The sequence below is a fragment of the Ursus maritimus genome, unplaced genomic scaffold (assembly GCF_017311325.1).
Source record: "Ursus maritimus isolate PB19 unplaced genomic scaffold, ASM1731132v1 scaffold_1, whole genome shotgun sequence".
In the NCBI taxonomy this organism is placed as follows: Eukaryota; Metazoa; Chordata; class Mammalia; order Carnivora; family Ursidae; genus Ursus; species Ursus maritimus.
In genome coordinates this window covers 53,709,335-53,729,641 of record NW_024423343.1, presented here as the reverse complement: position 1 = coordinate 53,729,641, position 20,307 = coordinate 53,709,335, and the positions used below count along the sequence as shown (strand labels likewise).

At 40.8% G+C, this 20,307-nt stretch overlaps 1 protein-coding gene across 1 annotated transcript in view; it reads right to left on the bottom strand.

The window, feature by feature from the left end:
* The window catches only part of PDE11A (phosphodiesterase 11A), a 357,140-nt gene that overhangs the window by 69,367 nt on the left and 267,466 nt on the right, over nucleotides 1-20,307 (bottom strand). Inside the window, exons 11-13 of the mRNA XM_008687179.2 lie at nucleotides 18,156-18,302; nucleotides 17,797-17,904; nucleotides 2,696-2,805 (exon numbers count right to left, since the gene is read on the bottom strand). Of these exons, the coding sequence (XP_008685401.2) occupies nucleotides 2,696-2,805; nucleotides 17,797-17,904; nucleotides 18,156-18,302 (365 nt within the window). The remainder of the gene's footprint in view (nucleotides 1-2,695; nucleotides 2,806-17,796; nucleotides 17,905-18,155; nucleotides 18,303-20,307) is intronic.

Genomic DNA, 20,307 nt, shown 5'->3' with positions numbered 1-20,307 from the left:
TCAAACATTCCTTGTGTGTTTCTTATACTCCTGGTACTTGTTATGCATCACAGGTACTCAAGAAGAAGGAAAAACACAGCGGTAAATCAGCAATTAAAATGTAGTGAGATGCATACTTTTGAAAAAGCAGAGGGCATTATGTGGGCACAAAAAATTGCAAAGGGGACGGTACCTCAGCAATAAAACCCAGAGGGTGATGTTTTCAGATGAGTTTTGGGGAAAGGAGAAGGGCATTCCAGGCAAGGGAAGCAGCATACTGGGGAGCAGAGAGAGGTGACTAACCAGACCCCCCTTGAGCACTCCAATAGCCCCTGTGTCTGGAACACTGATGCACTGATGGGGTGGGGGGGAAGTGGGGGTGCTGGGCCAGGAAAATGGGCAGGGACCCAATTGAAGAGGACCTTCAGGGGTAAACTAAACAATTTGAATATTATCATGAAAGTCACAGGAGGCCAGTGAATGTCTTTTAAGGAGGAGAGTGATCTAGTCAGCTTTGTGAATTACAAAGATTATTCTGGAGTGTCAGGGAGGGGGAAGACCAGAGGAAGGAAGTTGGGCTGGTTATTGTAGAAATCCAGGACAGACTCGAAGAAGAAGCAGTTACAGTAAGAATGCAGAGATGTGGACTTTGAGGGGTGCTAAGAAAAAGATCTGGGTGCCTTGTGGATTTCTGCTGCTCCCATTCACTGGGATAGAAGAAAAGGGAGAGGGAAAGACTGATTCTGAGGAGGGTGGGGGACTCCCAAAAGGAAGAGTGTTCTCAGAAGGAGGGGGTGGCAAACTGTGCCTGAGGGCAAGAAGGGCCAAGAAAGAAGGACGGAAAAAAGGGGCCATTGGCGGCCTCCCCTGGTAAGGTGGCATTGGACGCCATGTGGAAGGTGGGGGCTGAGGAAGTGAAGACAATGTACAGACAACTCTCCAAGAAGACTGACTGGAAAGGAAGGAAGAGAAAGAGAATGGAAGCTGGAGGGAGAAGTGGGGTTGAGGTGGGCTTCTTCAAGATGGGGGAGAATCATTCATATTAACAGGATGCTGAGCACAAGTAGGAGGGGGAAGGAGGCACAAGGCAGAGAGAGGAAGATTGATGGACTTGGGTCCCGCAGGAGGGGGCAAGGAAGGCACCCAAAGCTGAGGTGGAAGGATTAGCCTCAGAAAGGAGGCAGCACAGCCTTTGGCTGAGATAGGAGGAAAGGATGAAAGGTTGGGGCCAGACAGATAAGTTTCTACATGGCAGGGGAGGAAATTGAGGGAGTGCTCAATTGATGGCCTCAATTTTCTCGGTGAAGGAGGAGGCAAGGTGATCTGCTGAGTGGTGCGGGGGTGGTGGTAGACAAGAGGTGGTTTAGGAGGGAAAATAGTTTGGTACATATAACTTCTAAGAGCAATGGGGGATAGAGCTGGCTAGGGACACAGAAAGATCAGTGGGGAATACACAGCCGTCAGCTGAGTTGGGACAATATGTATCTGGTATGTCTCAGACTCTCGCAACTGTCACATTTTCTCTCAAAGCCTTTTAAAAGTCTAGGTAGAGGAGCAAGAAATTGAATTGTTTGATTGAAGTGGGGCTGAGTTTTTGCAGAATAGATGTCACAGAATGTTAAGAGGGTCAAGAAATCGTAGGATGTTGAGAAGAAAGGGTCGAAGTGATGGGCTATAATAGGATCCAAGATGCATAGAGAAGTGTATAAGATAAAAATTCACTTGCTCAATTAGGAGGAAATGCAAGGTACCAGGACTCCAATGCCTCAAATGGTAGATGTTTGGGGAACAAAGTGAGTGGTGTGCTGTTGACACACGATGGGCTGTTGACATTCAGATTGTGGAGGTAGAACTGTCTGGGGGCTTTGAAATCAGTCAGCTGACAGTGATCTTACTTCTTTGTTGAAGCCTTCCTTAACTTCTCCATCCACAGACTTTTTGCTCCAGAGTCTGTACTCAGATATCATTTTGTTTGCAAATGGAAAGTAAAAAGAACATTGAAACTGGACCCTCAATCTAAGTTGGGAGATTGGGGTTTCGGTCTTATTTCCAACACCCATACATTCTACTGCCTTGGCCACAGCGTGAGCCACCAAGCAATGGTTATCTTGACCAGTCCAACTTGCTTAGGGGCGGATTATTCTGTGTACATTATGTGCTCACACGTCCTCGGTCCTGATGCAATCCTTTGTTTCCCACCTTTCTGTGGGAGGAGGGATGAGAGCAGCAGAGCCCGTATTCCTCACATCGCTTTACTTCACTGCAGTTTATACAATACCCACCATTAAAGAACATGCAAGAGATTCTATTGGGTGAAGAAAGATATTTTGCTTCATAAAATTTCCTAAGACCACTTTTATTTTAATAGTCTTAAAACCCAATTTTGAGAGTAGCAAGTCTAAGATGCTTATAATGTCATGAAGGCAAATATTCTGGGAGAAAAAAAAAAACAGGCCCTTTAAAATCTGAGCTTTGTTATCTGACTGAGGTCAACAGAGACAGACCAAATCAACAAGCATGACATGAAGGGCAAATTTGCAATTAAAAGAAGAATAGGGAATTATAAAGATGGATGAGCTGCATGACATGCACACCCAAGCCTGCATGGCCTTGGCCTCGGATGCCAGAAATTAATGCTTTACTCTTTAGCACTCGTCACCTTTGGCTCTGAACAGAAAGGCAAATGCATTAAAATAACAACAATTAGAACACTTACTTAGCTTGGAAGGCATTGTTGGTTCCCCTGTGGTCTAGGTCATGACACAGGCATCCCACAATCACTGCTAAAATTTCCACCTCGGTCAGAATCTCTTGAAACCCTGCGGTCTGGGAAGAAGGGAAAATGGCAACAGTCACTAGTCGGGGCAGGGAGGATGGATAAGGTTCGTTCGCCGAGCAACAATCAGCTCTGTTTTCATACTCAGATCATTTAAGGAAGTGATTGACTGCCACCCCCTTCGATGACAGTCAGTTGGGTGGTCAGTTGCACAGCCTAAGGCCCCCACAGTGATGAATTGGCTGGCTGTCATAGTGGCCCACCCTGGCATACCAGAACAAAGTTCAGACTATTTTGTTCCCTTTTTAGAGAGGAGGCTGCACTATCCTGATACAGTGACAGTTTGGCAGCAGCCCAGAGCAAAATGTGTTTTGTGATTCTACATTGCAATGATGAGCATCTAGTGGTACAAGGAGAAGAGAGGCCTGAGAATTGAGAAGTGAATGCTATATCCACCAGTGGCCACCCAAATGAAGGCAGCAAAAGAAAACACCTTTCATATATACATGGCATTATACATGTCAAATATACATGGTATATTAAAAGAAGCAACTTAGAGGTACTCAAATTACTACATGATCATATTCGAGAAGTTATCTTGTGACTACCTTAATTCATATTAGCTTGGAGGAGAGATTTAATGTATACTGATAATAAGGCAGGGTACGTCTTGAAAACTAGGATTTGGCAGAGGATTGGGCAATGCAGATTGAGGACCAGGTGGAGTATTATTGCATGGAATCCTTTTTTTATTAGCCTCTGGTAGCATGCTCACGGAATGCATAAACTGGGTGTGAGATCTTTGGGGAGCAGTGTGATGTAATTACAGAACCAAGGTTCGTTGGTTTCCACTGTCCTTCGGTTAGTTTAGAAGAGGAAGTGATCTAGCCAAGGAAACAGTCAAAAAAACTAAGAGGCAGCCCACGGAATGGGAGAATATATTTGCAAATGATACTACAGATAAAAGACTGGTATCGAAGATCTACAAAGAACTTCTCAAACTCAATACACAAGAAACAAATAAACAAATCATAAAATGGGCAGAAGATGTGAATAGACACTTTTCCAATGAAGACATACCAATGGCTAACAGACACATGAAAAAATGTTCAAAATCATTAGCCATCAATGTGACGAGCATTTGTTAATCCTCGGAATACCGTGTCTACGAGGTAAATAACTCTGCACACTTTTAAGGATGTTTATGGACTCAAAATTGAAATGGCTTTGAGAAAACTGATTAATGGGCCGTTTCCTGAGAGTAAGAAGACCTCTGGGAATAATGAAACTTGCGGGCCTGCTCCCCTTCCTTCTTTTTTTCCTTCCTCCCTCTCTTCCTTCCTCCCTTCTTTCCTTCCCTCATTCATCCATTCAACAAATAGGGCCTCCTCTTACAATTCACTATCTGTCATTTAAAAAAAAAAGACAATTATCATATGGTTTCTCTCATCTATGGAACATAAGAACTAGGAAGATCGGTAGGGGAAGAAAGGGATAAAGAAAGGGGGGGTAATCAGAAGGGGGAATGAAGCATGAGAGACTATGGACTCTGAGAAACAAACTGAGGGGTTCGGGGGGGTGGAGTAATGGGATAGGCTGGTGATGGGTAGTAAGGAGGGCACGTATTGCATGGTGCACTGGGTGTTATACGCAACTAATGAATCATCGAACTTTACATAAAAAAATTTAAAAAAAAAAAGAAGAGGAAGTGATCCTCTGGAAACACAAGTCTATGCATTTTCTTGACTCTAGGCCTTTATGTCTTCCCCCTTTTACTTAGTTAAGTCTCCCATTCATTACTTATTAAAATCTTTATCAGAGGGCAGGAGGAGGGGAAAGTGGGTTGAAATTGCTTCCTTTTTCCTATATGTTTTTTCCCCAAACCTTGGACCACTAGATCGTATCTGTAAGACACTTCTTTTAGAGTAATGAAAACTTGTTTTTTTTTAAATTATGTTTTTATTGCAGAAATAACTGAATAATAAGTTTCTGTGTTGACAATTTTATTTTTAAAATTTAAGTTGGGTCCCCTGCTACATTTAGAAATACACATAATTTCACTAGCACAGCAAATGGGAATGTTAATAAATTGTCAGGGGTGGGGGGAATGAAATAGCCCATATCAAAGCTGTTTGTGCCCCTTCATTTTAAAATTTGGAGTTGGCTGCTCATTTTAAGTTAATTTTATTTTTCTTTAAGTATTACCTGAATTAACTATTCAAAAAATAAAAACAAAAATCAAATCATGGTAAGAGGCTTCGACTAAAAAACAGTAGTCTCTTATCCCTCCCCCTTTCTGATTCCCAAAGGCACCTAATCTTTCCCTAATTTGGTAGTTATTTCCTACCATATTTCTAGATAGTATGTCTGTATTATTAGCATTTGGTTATTCGTTAAGTACTTATATAGTCCTTCCTCTGTGCTGACACTGTCCTAAGAGCTCTACAACTGTTTAACTGACTTAATTCTCACCACAGCCCTGTGAGGTAGGAACCACTGTTATCCCCAGGTATAGATGAGGGAATTGAGGCACAGAGAAGCTAAGTAATGTGCCCAAGGACTCACAGCTAGTACATGGCAGAAGTGGGCAACCTTCCAGCATCCAGGTGCCAGAGTTTAACCCTTAAACACTGGTGTCTTGTGACAGGTGAGAATTCTCTTCCCTTCTTCTCTTCCCTCCCCTCTCACACTCACAATGCAATCCTGATCCGCACTCAGTAAGTGTTCAGACTGAGCCAACTAGTATCCAAGGTTTGTTTCCTTTCTGATGTAAATGTTTTTATTTCCTGGAGTTAAGATTCCTTAAACATCTAAGTCTTCTCACATCCTACACAGCTCTCCAAAGGGTCACAGCATTTCTTCGATGCCTTCTTGTCATGGGGACTCCCTGCTGTAGCCTGGTCCTGTTCTTTGGTCTAGATTCTCTGTGGGCTGCCAGCTTTCCTGTCCTGGGGTTGACCTCCAGGGTCCTGCATTTCCTCCCTCATTTCGCAGGAGCACATCTGCCAGTGATTTCATGAGAAAGGGTGTTCACTTTTCAATACTGGGGAGTGCATTAACTTTTGAAGCTTTGCATGATTGAAAATGTCTTTACTTCTCTATTCTGTTGTTAGCTTCCCCTACAATTCTAGGTTGCAACATTTCCACTCAGAATTTTGAAAGACTGCTCTATTGTTTTCTAACTTCTGAAGCTGTTTTTGAGAAGTATACCCAATTTTTATTCCTAACAAATTAGATGTTATTTGATTTTCTCTTTCTTAGAATCCTCTCTTCATCCCAGAGTTTTGGCAATTTCACAAAGATGTGCTTTGGTTTGGAACTTTTTTTCCCATCGTTTTGCTTGGTGAGGCTTTTTAACCTGGAGGCTCATTTTCCTCAGTACAATGTTTTTGTAATCTTATTATTTTAAAAAATAATTTCCTTTTCAGTATTTTTTGGGTCCTATTTGGATGGAACTCCAGTTGGTTGGACATTGGACTTCCTGTATTGATTTCTTCGTATTGACTTTTTCCTCTTACTTTCCAGGAGTAGTAATATATAAGCATTTTCTTATCTGTTGCTCCTTTTCTCATAGCATGCTATTCTCTCATGGATGCATTATTGTCTCATCTTTTTGAAGATAATAATTATAATTCCTCTGAAATTCTCTTCTGTTCCTTGATTGCCCATTTCTTCTGCGCTCCTTTTCTCTGTGTTTGCTGGCTTCCCTCAGACACCTGAATCCTTGAGTGTCTACTCATATAAAAGTAAAGCATTACAATGTTCACCACACACCAGCATGTGGGGGTGGTGTCTATAGATTTCTGGGCCTTACCACCTTGAACAGATGGCCAGCTGGTCTTTTGTTGGAGATCCCTAAATGTCAGTATCTAAACTCATTTTCTCTGGACTTGCCAATCTCTTGCTTGGAAATGGTATAAACATGGGTGTTGGCATTTTGAAAAAAGAGAACTGTATCTTCTTATCTTTGAGAATGTAGACTTTCACTTAATTCTCTCATTTTCAGGGTGTACCTCACCGTAACTTTTCTTTTGCTGGTGTCCTCAAGTCCTGGAGTTTAGTTTCTCCAGCAAATATGGTTTCCTGCATAGGTGAGGGGAAGAGTAGCCCTCTGACTACATGGAGAAGGGGTGAAGACTTGAGGACTCAGAGTTTTCAGCACCCCCTCACTCCACTTCACCCCATTTAAAAAAATTATCTCATGCTTCCAGTTCCTGAGCCTTGATAGGTTCTGGGGAGTTGTTTCTCACGTGCACCACTTCCTCTATCCCCTCAACTTGAAGTCACTTGGGTCAGATCTTCCTTTTCTCTTTTAAGCTATGAGCCATCCTCTCTCCATTTTCTGCCTTCATATATTATGGTTCCATAACATATGGAGTGTGTATCCATTTCTTGATCTTCTTGCTTTTTGGGGGCGATTTTGAAAGGAAGGAGTGTAAAGGTCTTTGTCATCTCTGTCATCTTGAAACTATAAGTCAGCTTTGTTGGGTTTGGATCTTGCTAATAATAAGTAAATCCTGAAAGCCTATCAAATATGAAATAATTATCCAGAATACTGTGGAAATCAGTGCTGTGAAAAACAATAGAACTGCACTAAAATTTACAGAGGGTCTGCCTGTGAAAATACTATTGATTAGAATAAGCTGATGAGGGGCGCCTGGGTGGCACAGCAGTTAAGCGTCTGCCTTCGTTCTGGGATCGAGCCCCACATCAGGCTCCTCTGCTATGAGCCTGCTTCTTCTTCTCCCACTCCCCCTGCTTGTGTTCCCTCTCTCGCTGGCTGTCTCTATCTCTGTCGAATAAATAAATAAAATCTTTAAAAAAAAAAAAGAATAAGCTGATGAATTAGAATAGTAAGAAGAGGGATAATGTTAAAGTAAGGTAATTAGACTAGAAATTTAATTAGAAGTTGAAACTGAATGCCTCTAATAGACTCACAATCAGAATCCTGAGTCATTTCAAGCCATCAGTTATCATCCATTATATAATATGATGGAATATATTTTACTATAATGTTCTATGCAGCCCGTCTTCTCCCCCCATCTCCCTTGCCCCTTCCTGGGAATCCACATCTAGGTCTTAAACTATTTGGATCATGGATAATTTTGAGAATTTGATAAAAATCATGGTTCCTCTTCCCAGAAATTATTCTATAAGTTTATGGTGTTCAAAGACCATGGAGCCCACTTCTAGATCATCAGAATAAAGAATCCCTGAAGTATAGCACACTCACAGTCACACAGAACACATTTACCTCTCTCAACCGTGATACCCGAATTACTGAAGCAGTACCTATCTCTTGACTGTGATTTAAAGCTGCCTGGTAAATGGTTTCTGAGAATCATCAGGCTTGAAAAGTGTCCACCTGCCAGTAAGTGTCTGTTTGCCCCTCCCCCCCACATCCATCTTCCTTTGCACCCTCTCCATTTAGACCTACGCTTACCCACGTTGAGGAGAAAAAGTCAACTGCCTGCTGAGGACAATATACTTTCAAAAGAGAACACAGTGGCAGTGGAAAGTATATTGTAATGTGTTTATCCTATGCCTGACTCTATTTTATTCTTTTATTTTCAAAGACAATTATATCTTTTCTGTTCCTGACCCAATAATTATGGGTTTTATTGACCTTTACATTAATCTATTTTCTCACCTGTATTCCCTCACAGTCCATATAAAAAATGTAAAGCAGTGAATACAATATATCTAAGTAAAGAGATAGTCAAGGCATATAGACCCAGTTCTCACATCACCCTTTCCAGAAAAGCCTGGGACTACCCTCTGAGCAGGCTTCCAATGATGGTCCTTTTTTGGACTAAAACATATATGCTGGGATAATCCTACTCCCAGCCACCAGAGAGTATACTCACCGGAATTCAAAGAACCCAGACAATTAGATTGATTCACAGGGCACCCTAGGCTACCCAGTAATTTCCTATCATCTAGTCAACATAAAATTTAAACCAGCTAGGATATACTACCATTTCCAAGCTGACCCCTTACAATAGTAGTGAATGGAGGAAATCGTGGATTGTTGCTTTGTGGCTCTGTAGAATCCAAAAAGGTCTAAAAAACAAGAGCCATAATATCATCACAATATAGATGGTGCTATAGAGGCTTCATTCACTTAACAAATGTTATTAAGTGCTTATTATATATCAAGCAACTGGTATTGTGGATAATGATTTCATATCTGAGAAAAGGCTTGGGATAATACTAACAATAGTTAACACTTCTATAGCGCTTAGCATATGCCTGGCACTGTTCTAAATACTTCAAATCCATTAACTCATTTAATCCTTACAAGAACCTTCTAAGGGAGATACTGTTCATTGATTCATTGAGCAAATATTTATGAAGCATTTACACTGTTCCAGCCACCAGAAAGAGTGCACTGAGGAACACAGGCACGATCCCTGCCCCTTGTCACACGTTCAGTTTGGACTTGCCGTGTGCCAGCCCGAGCAGAGCCATGAAGGTCCATTTTCTAGTGAGAAACCATCACGGCACTGGCTGTGTTTTGTAGGAAAGAGTAATGTTGGAAGAGGTCAGCCACCCCTGCTCTGTTTCTGGAGATGGTAGATTATGCACTGCAAGCCCCTTGCCATGTATTCGGCTCTGGCATGGGAAGCTGAGAGAGTGATGCCAGAAAGTCTGCCTTCGCATTAGTTTTTGCACCTTGGTGTCGGAGGTACTCAGTGATGAGGGATTTCCTGAGTTCTTCCTGTTGATTTCAAGATCTAGCAGGTGCAGACTAAGAGGGAGGGAATCCAATGATGTACTAGGAATTCCTAATGATCGCAGAAATTCCAAACTGAAGGTTCTTGGCTCCAAATGTTCCTCCAAGGATCCTGACAGCCAGGCACTAGAGCAGAGCCCTCAGTGGATTGGCTAAAGTTGAGGGAGAACATGACTAGATTTTGTAGAGACTTTCTTCTCCCCTTCATCTTTCTCTCTTTTCTGGGTAAGAAGAGCTCAGACCATTCCAAGGTGTTTAGAAGAACATGGTTTCTCAAGGAAGTGCCCCTCTAGAAGAATCTGCACACCACGTCCCTTATCTGTGTCACATCTCAGTTGACCTATAGATGACTTCAACTTCGAAGTGATGTGAGCTTGGGGCCGAAATGCAGCATTCAGAGAAGCATTTAATTTCTGGTTTTCTTAATTTCTGGTGTGGAGAGTGTTGCATGGTTACTCTCTGGGGCCTTTGTTTGATATGTTATTAAAATCAAATTTACTTTAGCCAAAGGGCACTCTTTGAGGGTTTCATTGTAAATGCCACATAAAAGATGCTCATGTCTATCTGTGAAACCTAGATCTGCGAGCAAGAACCAAAGGTTCCATGAGAAGGGTGCCTTCAGTCCCCCTCCCGATTGAGCACATCGCCCAGTGTGGGTGCATCAGAGTGGTGAGAGTTGCTAAGGTACGTGTTTGGCCTCCATGGGAGTGAACAGCAAGCCCAGCATGTTTCTCTTTGGGACTCTGTTTTGTTGGCTTCAAGATGGAATGGCTACCTCTCAACATACAAATCCAAGGAGCAGGCTGACCGGGCATCAACCTATTCAATTGCTCCAAAGCAATGAGTTTAGATATAGGACTTTCTCGAGCTTTAAGATGGAAGCAGATTTCAATGGCTTACCAAGAGTGCTTATGACTACATTTATACTACTTGATGCCATATCCTATCTTCTTAAAATAGGTTCCTATCTCTGCCAACCAGGGCTGATTTGTGATGAAAACTCAATGGGGAAGAGAACAGGGATTCACAGCCACAATCCCCTACTGGGGAAAAAACCCTACTGCACAAACCAGATCATCCAGATTTAATGGTCATACCCCTTAGGAATTTACAGTAATCTTCATCTGCCAGTATTTGGGTGTGCTGAGCTGAAAAAGAGGCACTTTAGCCCCATTTCTGAGGTCCAGAGACCAGAACATTTCCAGCTGTTAGGGGACCACCGTCCAGCACTATGTTTACACGTCCCCTTCACCAAAGCATGTAATGTAACACAAACCACTTATAGTTTGTCTAATTATCCATAGGACTAGAGGTAGTTTTGATCAAACTTGCTTCTGTTTCTCCTCCAGATGAATGCAGCCAAATACTGATTTAAATCTATAATGACCCTTTCCTTACCAAGCTAAGAGTTGGGAAAATCCTACAGTCTACATTGAAATACTCTCTGCTACAACCAGAAGCCTCTAAAGGCACTTGTCAAACAGTAAAACCTAAGTCATATTTTGGATATACTGTGACTCTCAAACTCAAGTAATGTTGCAACTGTTTGCCCATGTAAGTCTGAGAAAGGTGAGGGAGCAAAACTCAGTGATCTGTCTGGTGTAATTACATATAGTGAATGAATGTTTGATGCATGAAAAAAAATGGGTGGATTTTAGTAAATTTTATGGAGTTACTTTTTAACCACTTCCAAGACTTAATTTTTAACCTACCTATTATCATAATTTAAAAAATTATTCATTTTGGAAAGTTAAAAGCATACAAAAAGTAGAATACTATAATGAACCCCCACGTATTCATTATTCAACTTCAACAGAATCTGTGGTTTGCTGGTCCTGTTTCATCTGTCTGTTCACATGCGTTGCTTTGTTTGCTCCTGTGCTAGAGTCTTTCAAAGCAAACCTCCAGCATCTGTCAACACTCTTTATTTCATTCCCAAGATGTCCCGGTGCAGTCAAACAAAAACTGGTCAAATATCTCTGCCCTCATACTTTGATAAAATGTGTAAAAAGATATACAAATGGCATAAGGAAAATTTCAGAGTGGGTATCTTAATAAGACTTGGAAAAAACAAAGCTTCTACTTCAATTTAGATAATACAAGAACTACATATCTGCATGCATGCAGCACACGTTGTAATTTAAAAAGAAACAAGAGAAAGCATATTCGACTCTTAAGGACTTAGCTTTCAACACTAAAAATATATGTGCTTTGTGATATTTTGAGGGCAGAGATTTTTGTTCATGTTAAGAAAGGTAGTTTATATTTTGTGATAAATTACTAGTGAACTGAATATAATACAGCATGTGGTTTGTGAACACAGAAAATGAGGCAGAGCCCTTGGTGGACATGAATTGTGCAGAGACAGACCTCTCCAAGTACGAGAAGCCAGGGTGATCAATTTCAAGACTATGAGGGCTCTTCAAAGCTTACCCAAATTTTTATTAGCCATCATTGAGCCAAAATTAAACACCGGACTCATGAAGAATTAAAACTTTTTAAAGCTCCCAACTTGACAGCTTGAAGTGCCAGTTTCCAGCCCCACGGAAGTGCATCACTAAGTTATAAACCGAGGAGAATGGAGGCTGTGATAAATGACCCTGGCTTTGCTGCCGGGTCTCCCTGACCTGGAGGACTCGGCTGGTGTCATAAAACACAAAGCGACAGATTGAGCAGTTTACCAACACCGTAAAAATCTCAAGAATAAATTCCCTTTAATCAAAAATCCTATATTGTAACAAGGCAGACTGAGCCCTGAAACCACATTCATTTCCTCACAAGTCTGTGTCCATGAGCGGGAGGTTATACGCGCCCCGAAATGCCGGACGTGATTATGTTCATACACTTTTACAATTTACATGTCCTAAGAAAAATACCCAGCTCTGCCTGACGGTGCGGGAGAATTTATTTTCACTAGGAAGGGAATGACCCATAACTCATGAATGGCAGCGCTTAAAGTGAGTTATGGAGGTTACTCTCCTGTGTGAGGAAATGGATTGGATTATCCTTCTGCCCAATTGTATGTTTGGTTATTAGCACACCGGGTTCTTAATTATGTGCGGCTTTGCCTTTTTCCTTTTATAAAATAAATGTGGATAAAGGGAATGTCAACTAGAAGCATGGAGTGCCTAATTGGGGCTCTCAGAGGTGGCCAGAGAGAAGAAAAATGGAAACCTTCTTAAATGATGAAAAGGCAGGACTCTTAAATGTAATTTAAGCACAGTATTTAAATTGATTAGTGCCCAGTGCTGATATTCTGCAAATATGCTGAAAATCACTCCTTTCCTAAATTGAAAACTTGCCATCTTTAAAGTTACACTGGAAGTCAAGACATACCTACATGAAGATTAAAGAACTGGCTTTTCTAACATGCAGATTTTATCGCATTGTTATGATGATGCTGCCATTTATTTTCAAGTAAATATAGTAGTTACTAATGACATGAAAAGGAAGTACAATGTGAAAATGATGTTTGATGATTATAAACATGATTATTATTTGTTACTATTACAGTCAGTTACAGAACAAAACATGTAGATCTCTCTGGACCTCCCAATGTGACAATCTACAAAAAAAAAATTGGATTTTTGTTGAGATTAGGATTCTGGTTACTTAGTGAAAATATTTTATTCAAAAATTTAATTGGATCTAAAAAAATTTTAATTGGCTCTGTCCTTCTTGGGAGGCCAGGGGGTGGGGGGAGGAGGAGTTGGGGGGGAGAGGGAGTGGGGAAGAGTTCCAATTGTGCTTCTCAGATCTCCTTCCAGAATAAATTTCCTATCTCAAAAATCAAGGACTTCTCTGAAAACGGCAAACAGCAGACAGCGCATTATCCTAAAGCTGGTGAATAGGATGGATTTTTCTCCCTAAACGTCCCTTCTGCTCTCTAGTTTGAATTACCAATAAAATGACTTGGCTTATCTCTGAAAATAACCTTGTTGACAACACAAATATGGACTTAAACACGCTACCTCCACATTTAAGATTTAAGAAGCCCCCAGTAAATGTCAGGGGGTGTCAATGTGTTTGCTCTGATACTTGGTTATTATTAGTGTTTAACTGCAATCCCCCACGGGCGCCATGCCGCCAGCACCACCATAAATTTTAATGTGATCATGTGCTCTTCTCTTTTCATATCCAGTGAATTCTGCAGGATCATAATATTCTATATGAACCCTAGCTGAACCTTAGTGTGATATGAAGAAAAAACAAGATTTCTAGCAGTGATAGTTGTTCATCGTTTTATAGTTTTTTTAAAAACTGGACACTAGGCAACATGAATAATATTACCCTCAACTAAATCCACTCATTCAAATGAATCTCTTTTGAGCCCTCCAGGATGCAGGGCATGGCCCAAGGTGCTAATGAGTACATTTATGGGATAGTAAAGAACACTGACTATTAAGGAAACCTTCCCCCCACCCCCGGGGAATCTGTCAGAACTCATACATCATTTATAAAACCGAAAAATGTCTCTGCAACCTTGGCGTCACCGCATACCTTTTATTCCACGGAATACAAACAAAAGCACGGTCGTTTTCTCTATCTGGTCTGCATTGTGAATAGAAGAGATGTGTTTCTCATTGTTCATTATGTATGTGCTTAATGGAATATTTATTCCACAAGCTTCCATAAATAGAATTTGTATAGTTATTCTTGATCTGCAGGTTTTTATTCCTTGTTGTGGCCCCCAATAGTAACCGGCACTATGTGCTGTATTTATCCAAGGAATTAAAAATATTTGGTAAATTCTAACTACCTAAATATCTCTTTGGAAGCGAAGAATAATGTTGAAGCTTTCATTTCAAAATTGGGAACATCAGGCCAGAGGCATGGAATAAATTAGTAAGTCATTAGCAGGGTTCCCTGTGAACTAAATTTCCACAGTTTTGTATCAAATTGCTTATTCTTCAAAGCAGTTCATTCTTTTTCCTTGTAAAGGAACAAAACCTATTTGTTACCTAGACATGAGGTTGAATACTTTTGCAAAACATAATTCTGAGTCAGTAAGTTCATTTTTCATGTTCAAAATGATTTTAGGGTTAAAGGTTTGGAAGCTGGTATGTAGATTTACTATTTGCTTGTCCTGTTGTACATGGTGTCATAATTTGCTCTTCCCACTCTCAGACAATGGGCTTAGAAAAATACATACACGCACATATGTAAGGTCACATGGAAAGTGTTGGATTATTCCTGCTAACAGCTCTGTGGGCAAAGCAGTCAGAATATAGACCTGATAGGAGGGGCTTTTTTTGGACACACTGGCTTTGTTGGTGCCTCTTTTAATAAAAGAGTGTGGGTGTGTGTGCCTCATTATCTTCTGTCCTAGAAGAAAAGAAGTACTTTCAGGGAAGGTTGGTTAACGTTTTTCTTTCCTGGCAACTGGCTGGGAAACTTTGCCTTGGAGCGCCATCTAGAGGAAAACTCAACATATGTGTGCCATGCTTTCTGTCTTTGTGACTCAGGCAGAATGAATCCAGTGGTGGTTGGTGTATGGTAATTTTTTTTTTTTAATACATTAAGAGAAAATTTTGTTTCTCACTCAATACATGGAAATGGAATATGAGATAACTAGAATGCAAATATAGTCATTAATGAGAACAGAACAGTGAAAGCCCCTACTAGTCTTCAGGAGTATCTGAAGCATTAATGCCCATTCATGGAAATGAGTAGGTTATAATTTTGCCATAAGCTGAGGTCATATTCCAGAAATTAGAACTGAGGAGTAAATTAAATTCATTTTTTTCTTCACTGATCAAATAATCTTTTTTCATCTCTGTAATTATTTTCTTAGCTAAAAAATTTTTATTAATCAGGTTGCCCATGGTCAAGTTGAAGAGACTGCTTGTGTTAGGGACAAAAGTTGACATTTTCAACCTATTGTAACCCTTAGTCAAGTTCAGCAAAATTTAACGGGCAGGAAATAATATCTTTTCCAGATGTGGCTTCTCAATTCAATGTGAGGGAGAAAAAATAACATTCACCAGTGTATTCTTTTCAAAGCCAGGGTGGGAAATTTAACAAAGAATTCTCCCCTTTCTGAGCTAGCATTAATACAAAAACAAAACCCAAACCTCCTCACACAGGGCTACTCTTCAAGGTTGCTGAGCAGACTTGCAAAAATAACTATACCCTTGAAATATTCTGGCAGGATGAATACCCCTGTTGTAATAACAGAGTCTGAGAGTTCTGCTTTCTTCTAGTTCCTGAAAAGGAGCAAGATTGTCTATATTTTGGAAACATATACTAAAGAAAACTGGGTATGTATTTCCTTTTACTCTTAAGTGTCCTCCCTGACCCCACTGCTCTTGCTAACTTCCCCCACCCCGACTATTTTAAAGCTTGTCATAGAAGTCTGTTTCTGTCTTTGACATCTCTAACTTATAATAGCAAGGCCATTCCTTTTTCCCTTCGTTGAACAAGACTCCTGCTGACTTATTTTTGGCAATTCACCATAAATCCATAGGTTCTCCAAAATAACAGATTAACACTTTCTTTATTGAATGTCTCCTGTGAGCCAGACACATAAACTCTGCACACAGAAAATGATTCCTTGCCTACTGAGATCTGATATGGAAAAGCAAAATGAAAGTGTTTTTTTTTAATTTTATTTTACTTTAAGCAACATTGTTTGTTCCTTAAGTGGTTAAGGATCCAAAACAGAAGTCCTCCAGTGTAAAAGTGAAGACATTTTGGTCCCATCTCCTTATGCTGTATGCACACTGGAGTTCAAGTTAATCTAACACACATCTGTTGAAAACCTACCAAGCGTATGAGGGCGTGCAAAGTGCTCGTAAGGCCCTCAGTAAATAAATGTTGGGCAAGCAAGTGAATGTTGTTGAAAGAATAAGAAATGATCTCTTTAGCCTCAAGCTGCTGACTCTATAGCAAAATGAGGGCTCTGTGACGTAAGATACACAGCAGGAAGAAAGACAGGTTGTACTAGACACAGCACACAGACAGAAGTAATTACTGATTCTTGGGGAGAAAGGGGAAGACTTTGTGGAAAAACTGGCATAGATCAGTGCCTTCAAGGATGAGTACAATTTTAATAGGAGAGAATGGGACGGAGATTTCATAAGGAAGGAGCAGAGCAGTATTTGTTCATTTGGCCAAAGGAAAATGTGTATCATTTGGAGTTCCTTATTTTGGGTTTAAATTTTAGTGTGGGTACAAAGATGTGAGGTACTTAGATTTATGTTCTTTTTTTTTTTTTAAGATTTTTATTTATTTATTCGACAGAGATAGAGATAGCCAGTGAGAGAGGGAACACAAGCAGGGGGAGTGGGAGAGGAAGAAGCAGGCTCATAGCAGAGGAGCCTGATGTGGGGCTCGACCCCACAACGCCGGGATCACGCCCTGAGCCGAAGGCAGACGCTTAACCGCTGTGCCACCCAGGTGCCCCTAGATTTATGTTCTAATAATCTAAAACTTGTGTTCTCTTCTATTTTGTATGGTAAATATGTTTATACACACAAACATATGTACGTATATGTACATCTACATACATATGTGTATGTGTATAAAACCAAGAGGCCAGAGAAGCCAATATATTTAAGCCAGAAAACATTTTACTTGATTACAGTTTAACAGTATAAGTGGAAATAAGGCCAAAACAAGCCTTATTTCTTGCCAGTAAATGGAGATGAATAAGAGATTTGGTTTTAATCTTTGCCACAAACATTTGCTTTTAGTTTAAGTTCCAAGGCTTACCCTCTGGCCAGTGGCTCTAACCATCTCCGAAAACCAGACTACCACCTTCCCTGGGTGACAGACCTTAGAACAGAGATTTTAAGCCTCGTGTGCCCCTGCGCCCTAACAGCATTTGCTCTACTATTTCCTTCCCGTGACCACCGTGGGCATCTCACAGATAAGCGTTCTCTCAGGATTTTCATATTCCCGTGGGTAATGTTTCCACACGCCCCGGCTGTGACTTTCCACCAGCCGAGAGAGTTTTATCCAGCGATCCCTTTGTTCTGTTACTCGTGCCCATATCCTGTGCAAAAAGATTCCTTTGAAAATCTAAGCATTTCTTTTGTAAAAAGAACCAGTTTCCCAAGATAAAACATTGAAAAGAGGCTCAAGCAATCATGCCAAGACTACACCTGCTTCAAGGTGTCAGCGAATTTGCTGCTTTCAAGCCCAGAAGTTGTTGTGAAATATATACTCCCATAACCAGGGCAGGTAAGTTCCAGTGTAAAATAAATCACGTGGCAATTTGTCAGAGAAATGGAAATGCGAAGGAGAAGGCCTCTAGGTCCATACAAATGACAGATGACGTTCCACCGCCACCGAACACACTTACTGTTAGCATCGCAAACATCAGTTGGCACACATTGAAGGCATGCCTCCAGTTGTGGTACAGAACCATTCGATAATTTTTCCTCACTGTCAACAGCCACCTACACAGTGTCTGAAATGGGAAGGGAGAGGTTGTATCAGGTGGTTGGATGTGTCTCCAGTGGGCTGTTATCAAAACAATGCCTTACGTCTGAGTTATCTCCACCACTCAAAGTCCTTCCACAAACCTCCCAGGGTTCTCACGGTAATCCCATGAGCGTGCAGGCTGAGTAGTATCATTTGCATTTGGGAAACCTTAAGTTGCATTTGGGAAACCTGGCTACCATGTTGTCCCGGACAGATCACCCTGTCAGAATATCTTACCTCATAGTCAATTTTAAATTTCTGCACCATCCCCAGCTCCATGAACATCCGGAGAGCAGCTGTGATCATGGCGTCAACGTCAAGAGAAAAGTCATCAAAGTGTATGTCATCGATGGCAAGTTCTGACACCAAAGGGACGTTGGCTGCCTACAAAACAGAAGACATAAGTCAAGCCAAGTTCACCAGCTTTTCCAAACCCCTCATCAGGCTCTCCTTTCCTGCTTATCAGACGTGCCACATAAATCAGACCTGACCTGCACTTACACTCTGATACAGCTAAACTCTGAGCTGGAAATGTCTTTTGTTTCCGAACTGCAAATGCCCCAAGCAAATGAAGAGGGTGGGAGGGAGGAAGGGAAGCTAATCTGAAGAAAAAATATACACACTGGATTTAGTCTGCAGAATTTAGAATACAAAGCTGTCTAGTTTACTGAAACTGCAGTCATACAATATATTCTGATGCATATTACGGAGCACTAAACGCAAGAAACATCTGGGCAGCCAGCAGCTGTGAATTTTAATTGCTGCTCTTCAGAGGAGGACGTGGGAATACACCCCTTTGCCTTGTTTTTTGTATCCTTATTTCCTTGTTTCTTGTACCCTCATATCCTGTAGCTCCGCACATGCACTTTGTTACACGTGTGGTCTATATATTCAGAAAGATGGCAGGCGTCAGACAGAGCATCTCTGGCACAAAAAGTCTTCTTAATAGAATAGAGGTGTTTGGAGGATCAGCACCAGCATATGTTTCACCGAAAGACTAAATTTACAATATCGTTTCGTTTCATTCTATATAAACATCACAACGTAATTACAATATTGGTCATACATATTCAGGGTTTTCAAAACACTCAAGCGAGGCGGCTGTCCATCAGTTGCCCCGCACAAGCTTAAAAGGAAGAAAAAATATCTTTGGGAATCATTTTCATGCTGATTTCATTGGGTTCACCATATCTTTTGGGCCACTCTTCGTAAGGGAATAATTTCTACCTTTTCAGGTTATCGGGGACATTCTGGATTCATTTTTCTAGTCTATTCACTGGGTATAAATTACTCAAGGAGTCATCGTCACCCTGGGACTATTTCAGGTGAGCAATGAAATCCAACTCTGGATACTCTAAGCATTCTAGAAACCATATAATCAATCCTTCCTTCCCAACTCCACGCTCCTCCATAAGAGTTTACATCTCAAGGCTAAAATCCAAACATTGTTTATTCCCCCCAACACAGAAGAATAATGAACCAATACATAAATACAGTACAGTACTAACTATATGCACACTGTTGTACAATAGGTATCTGGAACTTTTTCACCTTGTGTGGTTGAAACTCTGTACCCAATGGACACCTCCCCATTCTCCTCTCCCTTCTCTCCTCCAGCCCCTGGCAACCACCATTCTCCTTTCTGTTTCTATGAGTTTGACTACTTTAGATACCTCATATAAGTGGAATCATGTAGCATTTGTCTCTTTGTGATTGGCTTATTTCACTTAGCATAATGTCTTCAAGGATCATTCATGTTGTACCATATGACAGGATTGCCTTCTTTTTAAAGGCTGGATAATATCCCATTGCATGTGTATGCAGTTGACCCTTGAACAACATGGGTTTGAGCTGCATGGGTCTATTTACATGCAGCTTTTTTTCAATAAAGACAGCACAGTACTGTAAATGTATTTTCTCTTTCTTACGATTTTCTTAACGTTTTATGTTCTCTAGCTTACTTTATTGTAAGAATACAGTACCTAATACAAACAATATACAAAATATGTTAAACATAAACATAACTGTTTATGTTATTGGTAAGGTTTCTGGTCAATGATAGGCTATTAGTAGTTACGTTTTTGGGGAGTCAAAAGTTTTACGTAGATTTTTGACTGCATGGGGGTTGGTGCCCCTAACCCTCATGTTGTTCATGGTTTATTCTCTGTCTTCATCAGCTTATCTGTTGAGCAATCATTTCCATATATTAGAGGTTTTAGAGTGTTAGATGTTTTCCTCAGCTGTAGGGTCATCTTTGATTCTTAGCTTCTGTTTACAAGTCAGGCTCTATAGCTCCTGTGAAAGCTTCTGCCGCCTCCTGTGGAGGGGGAATTCTAACTGACCTGTTTCCTTGGGAAAGCCACCAATGTGGGTTTCTTTAGGGCTTTGC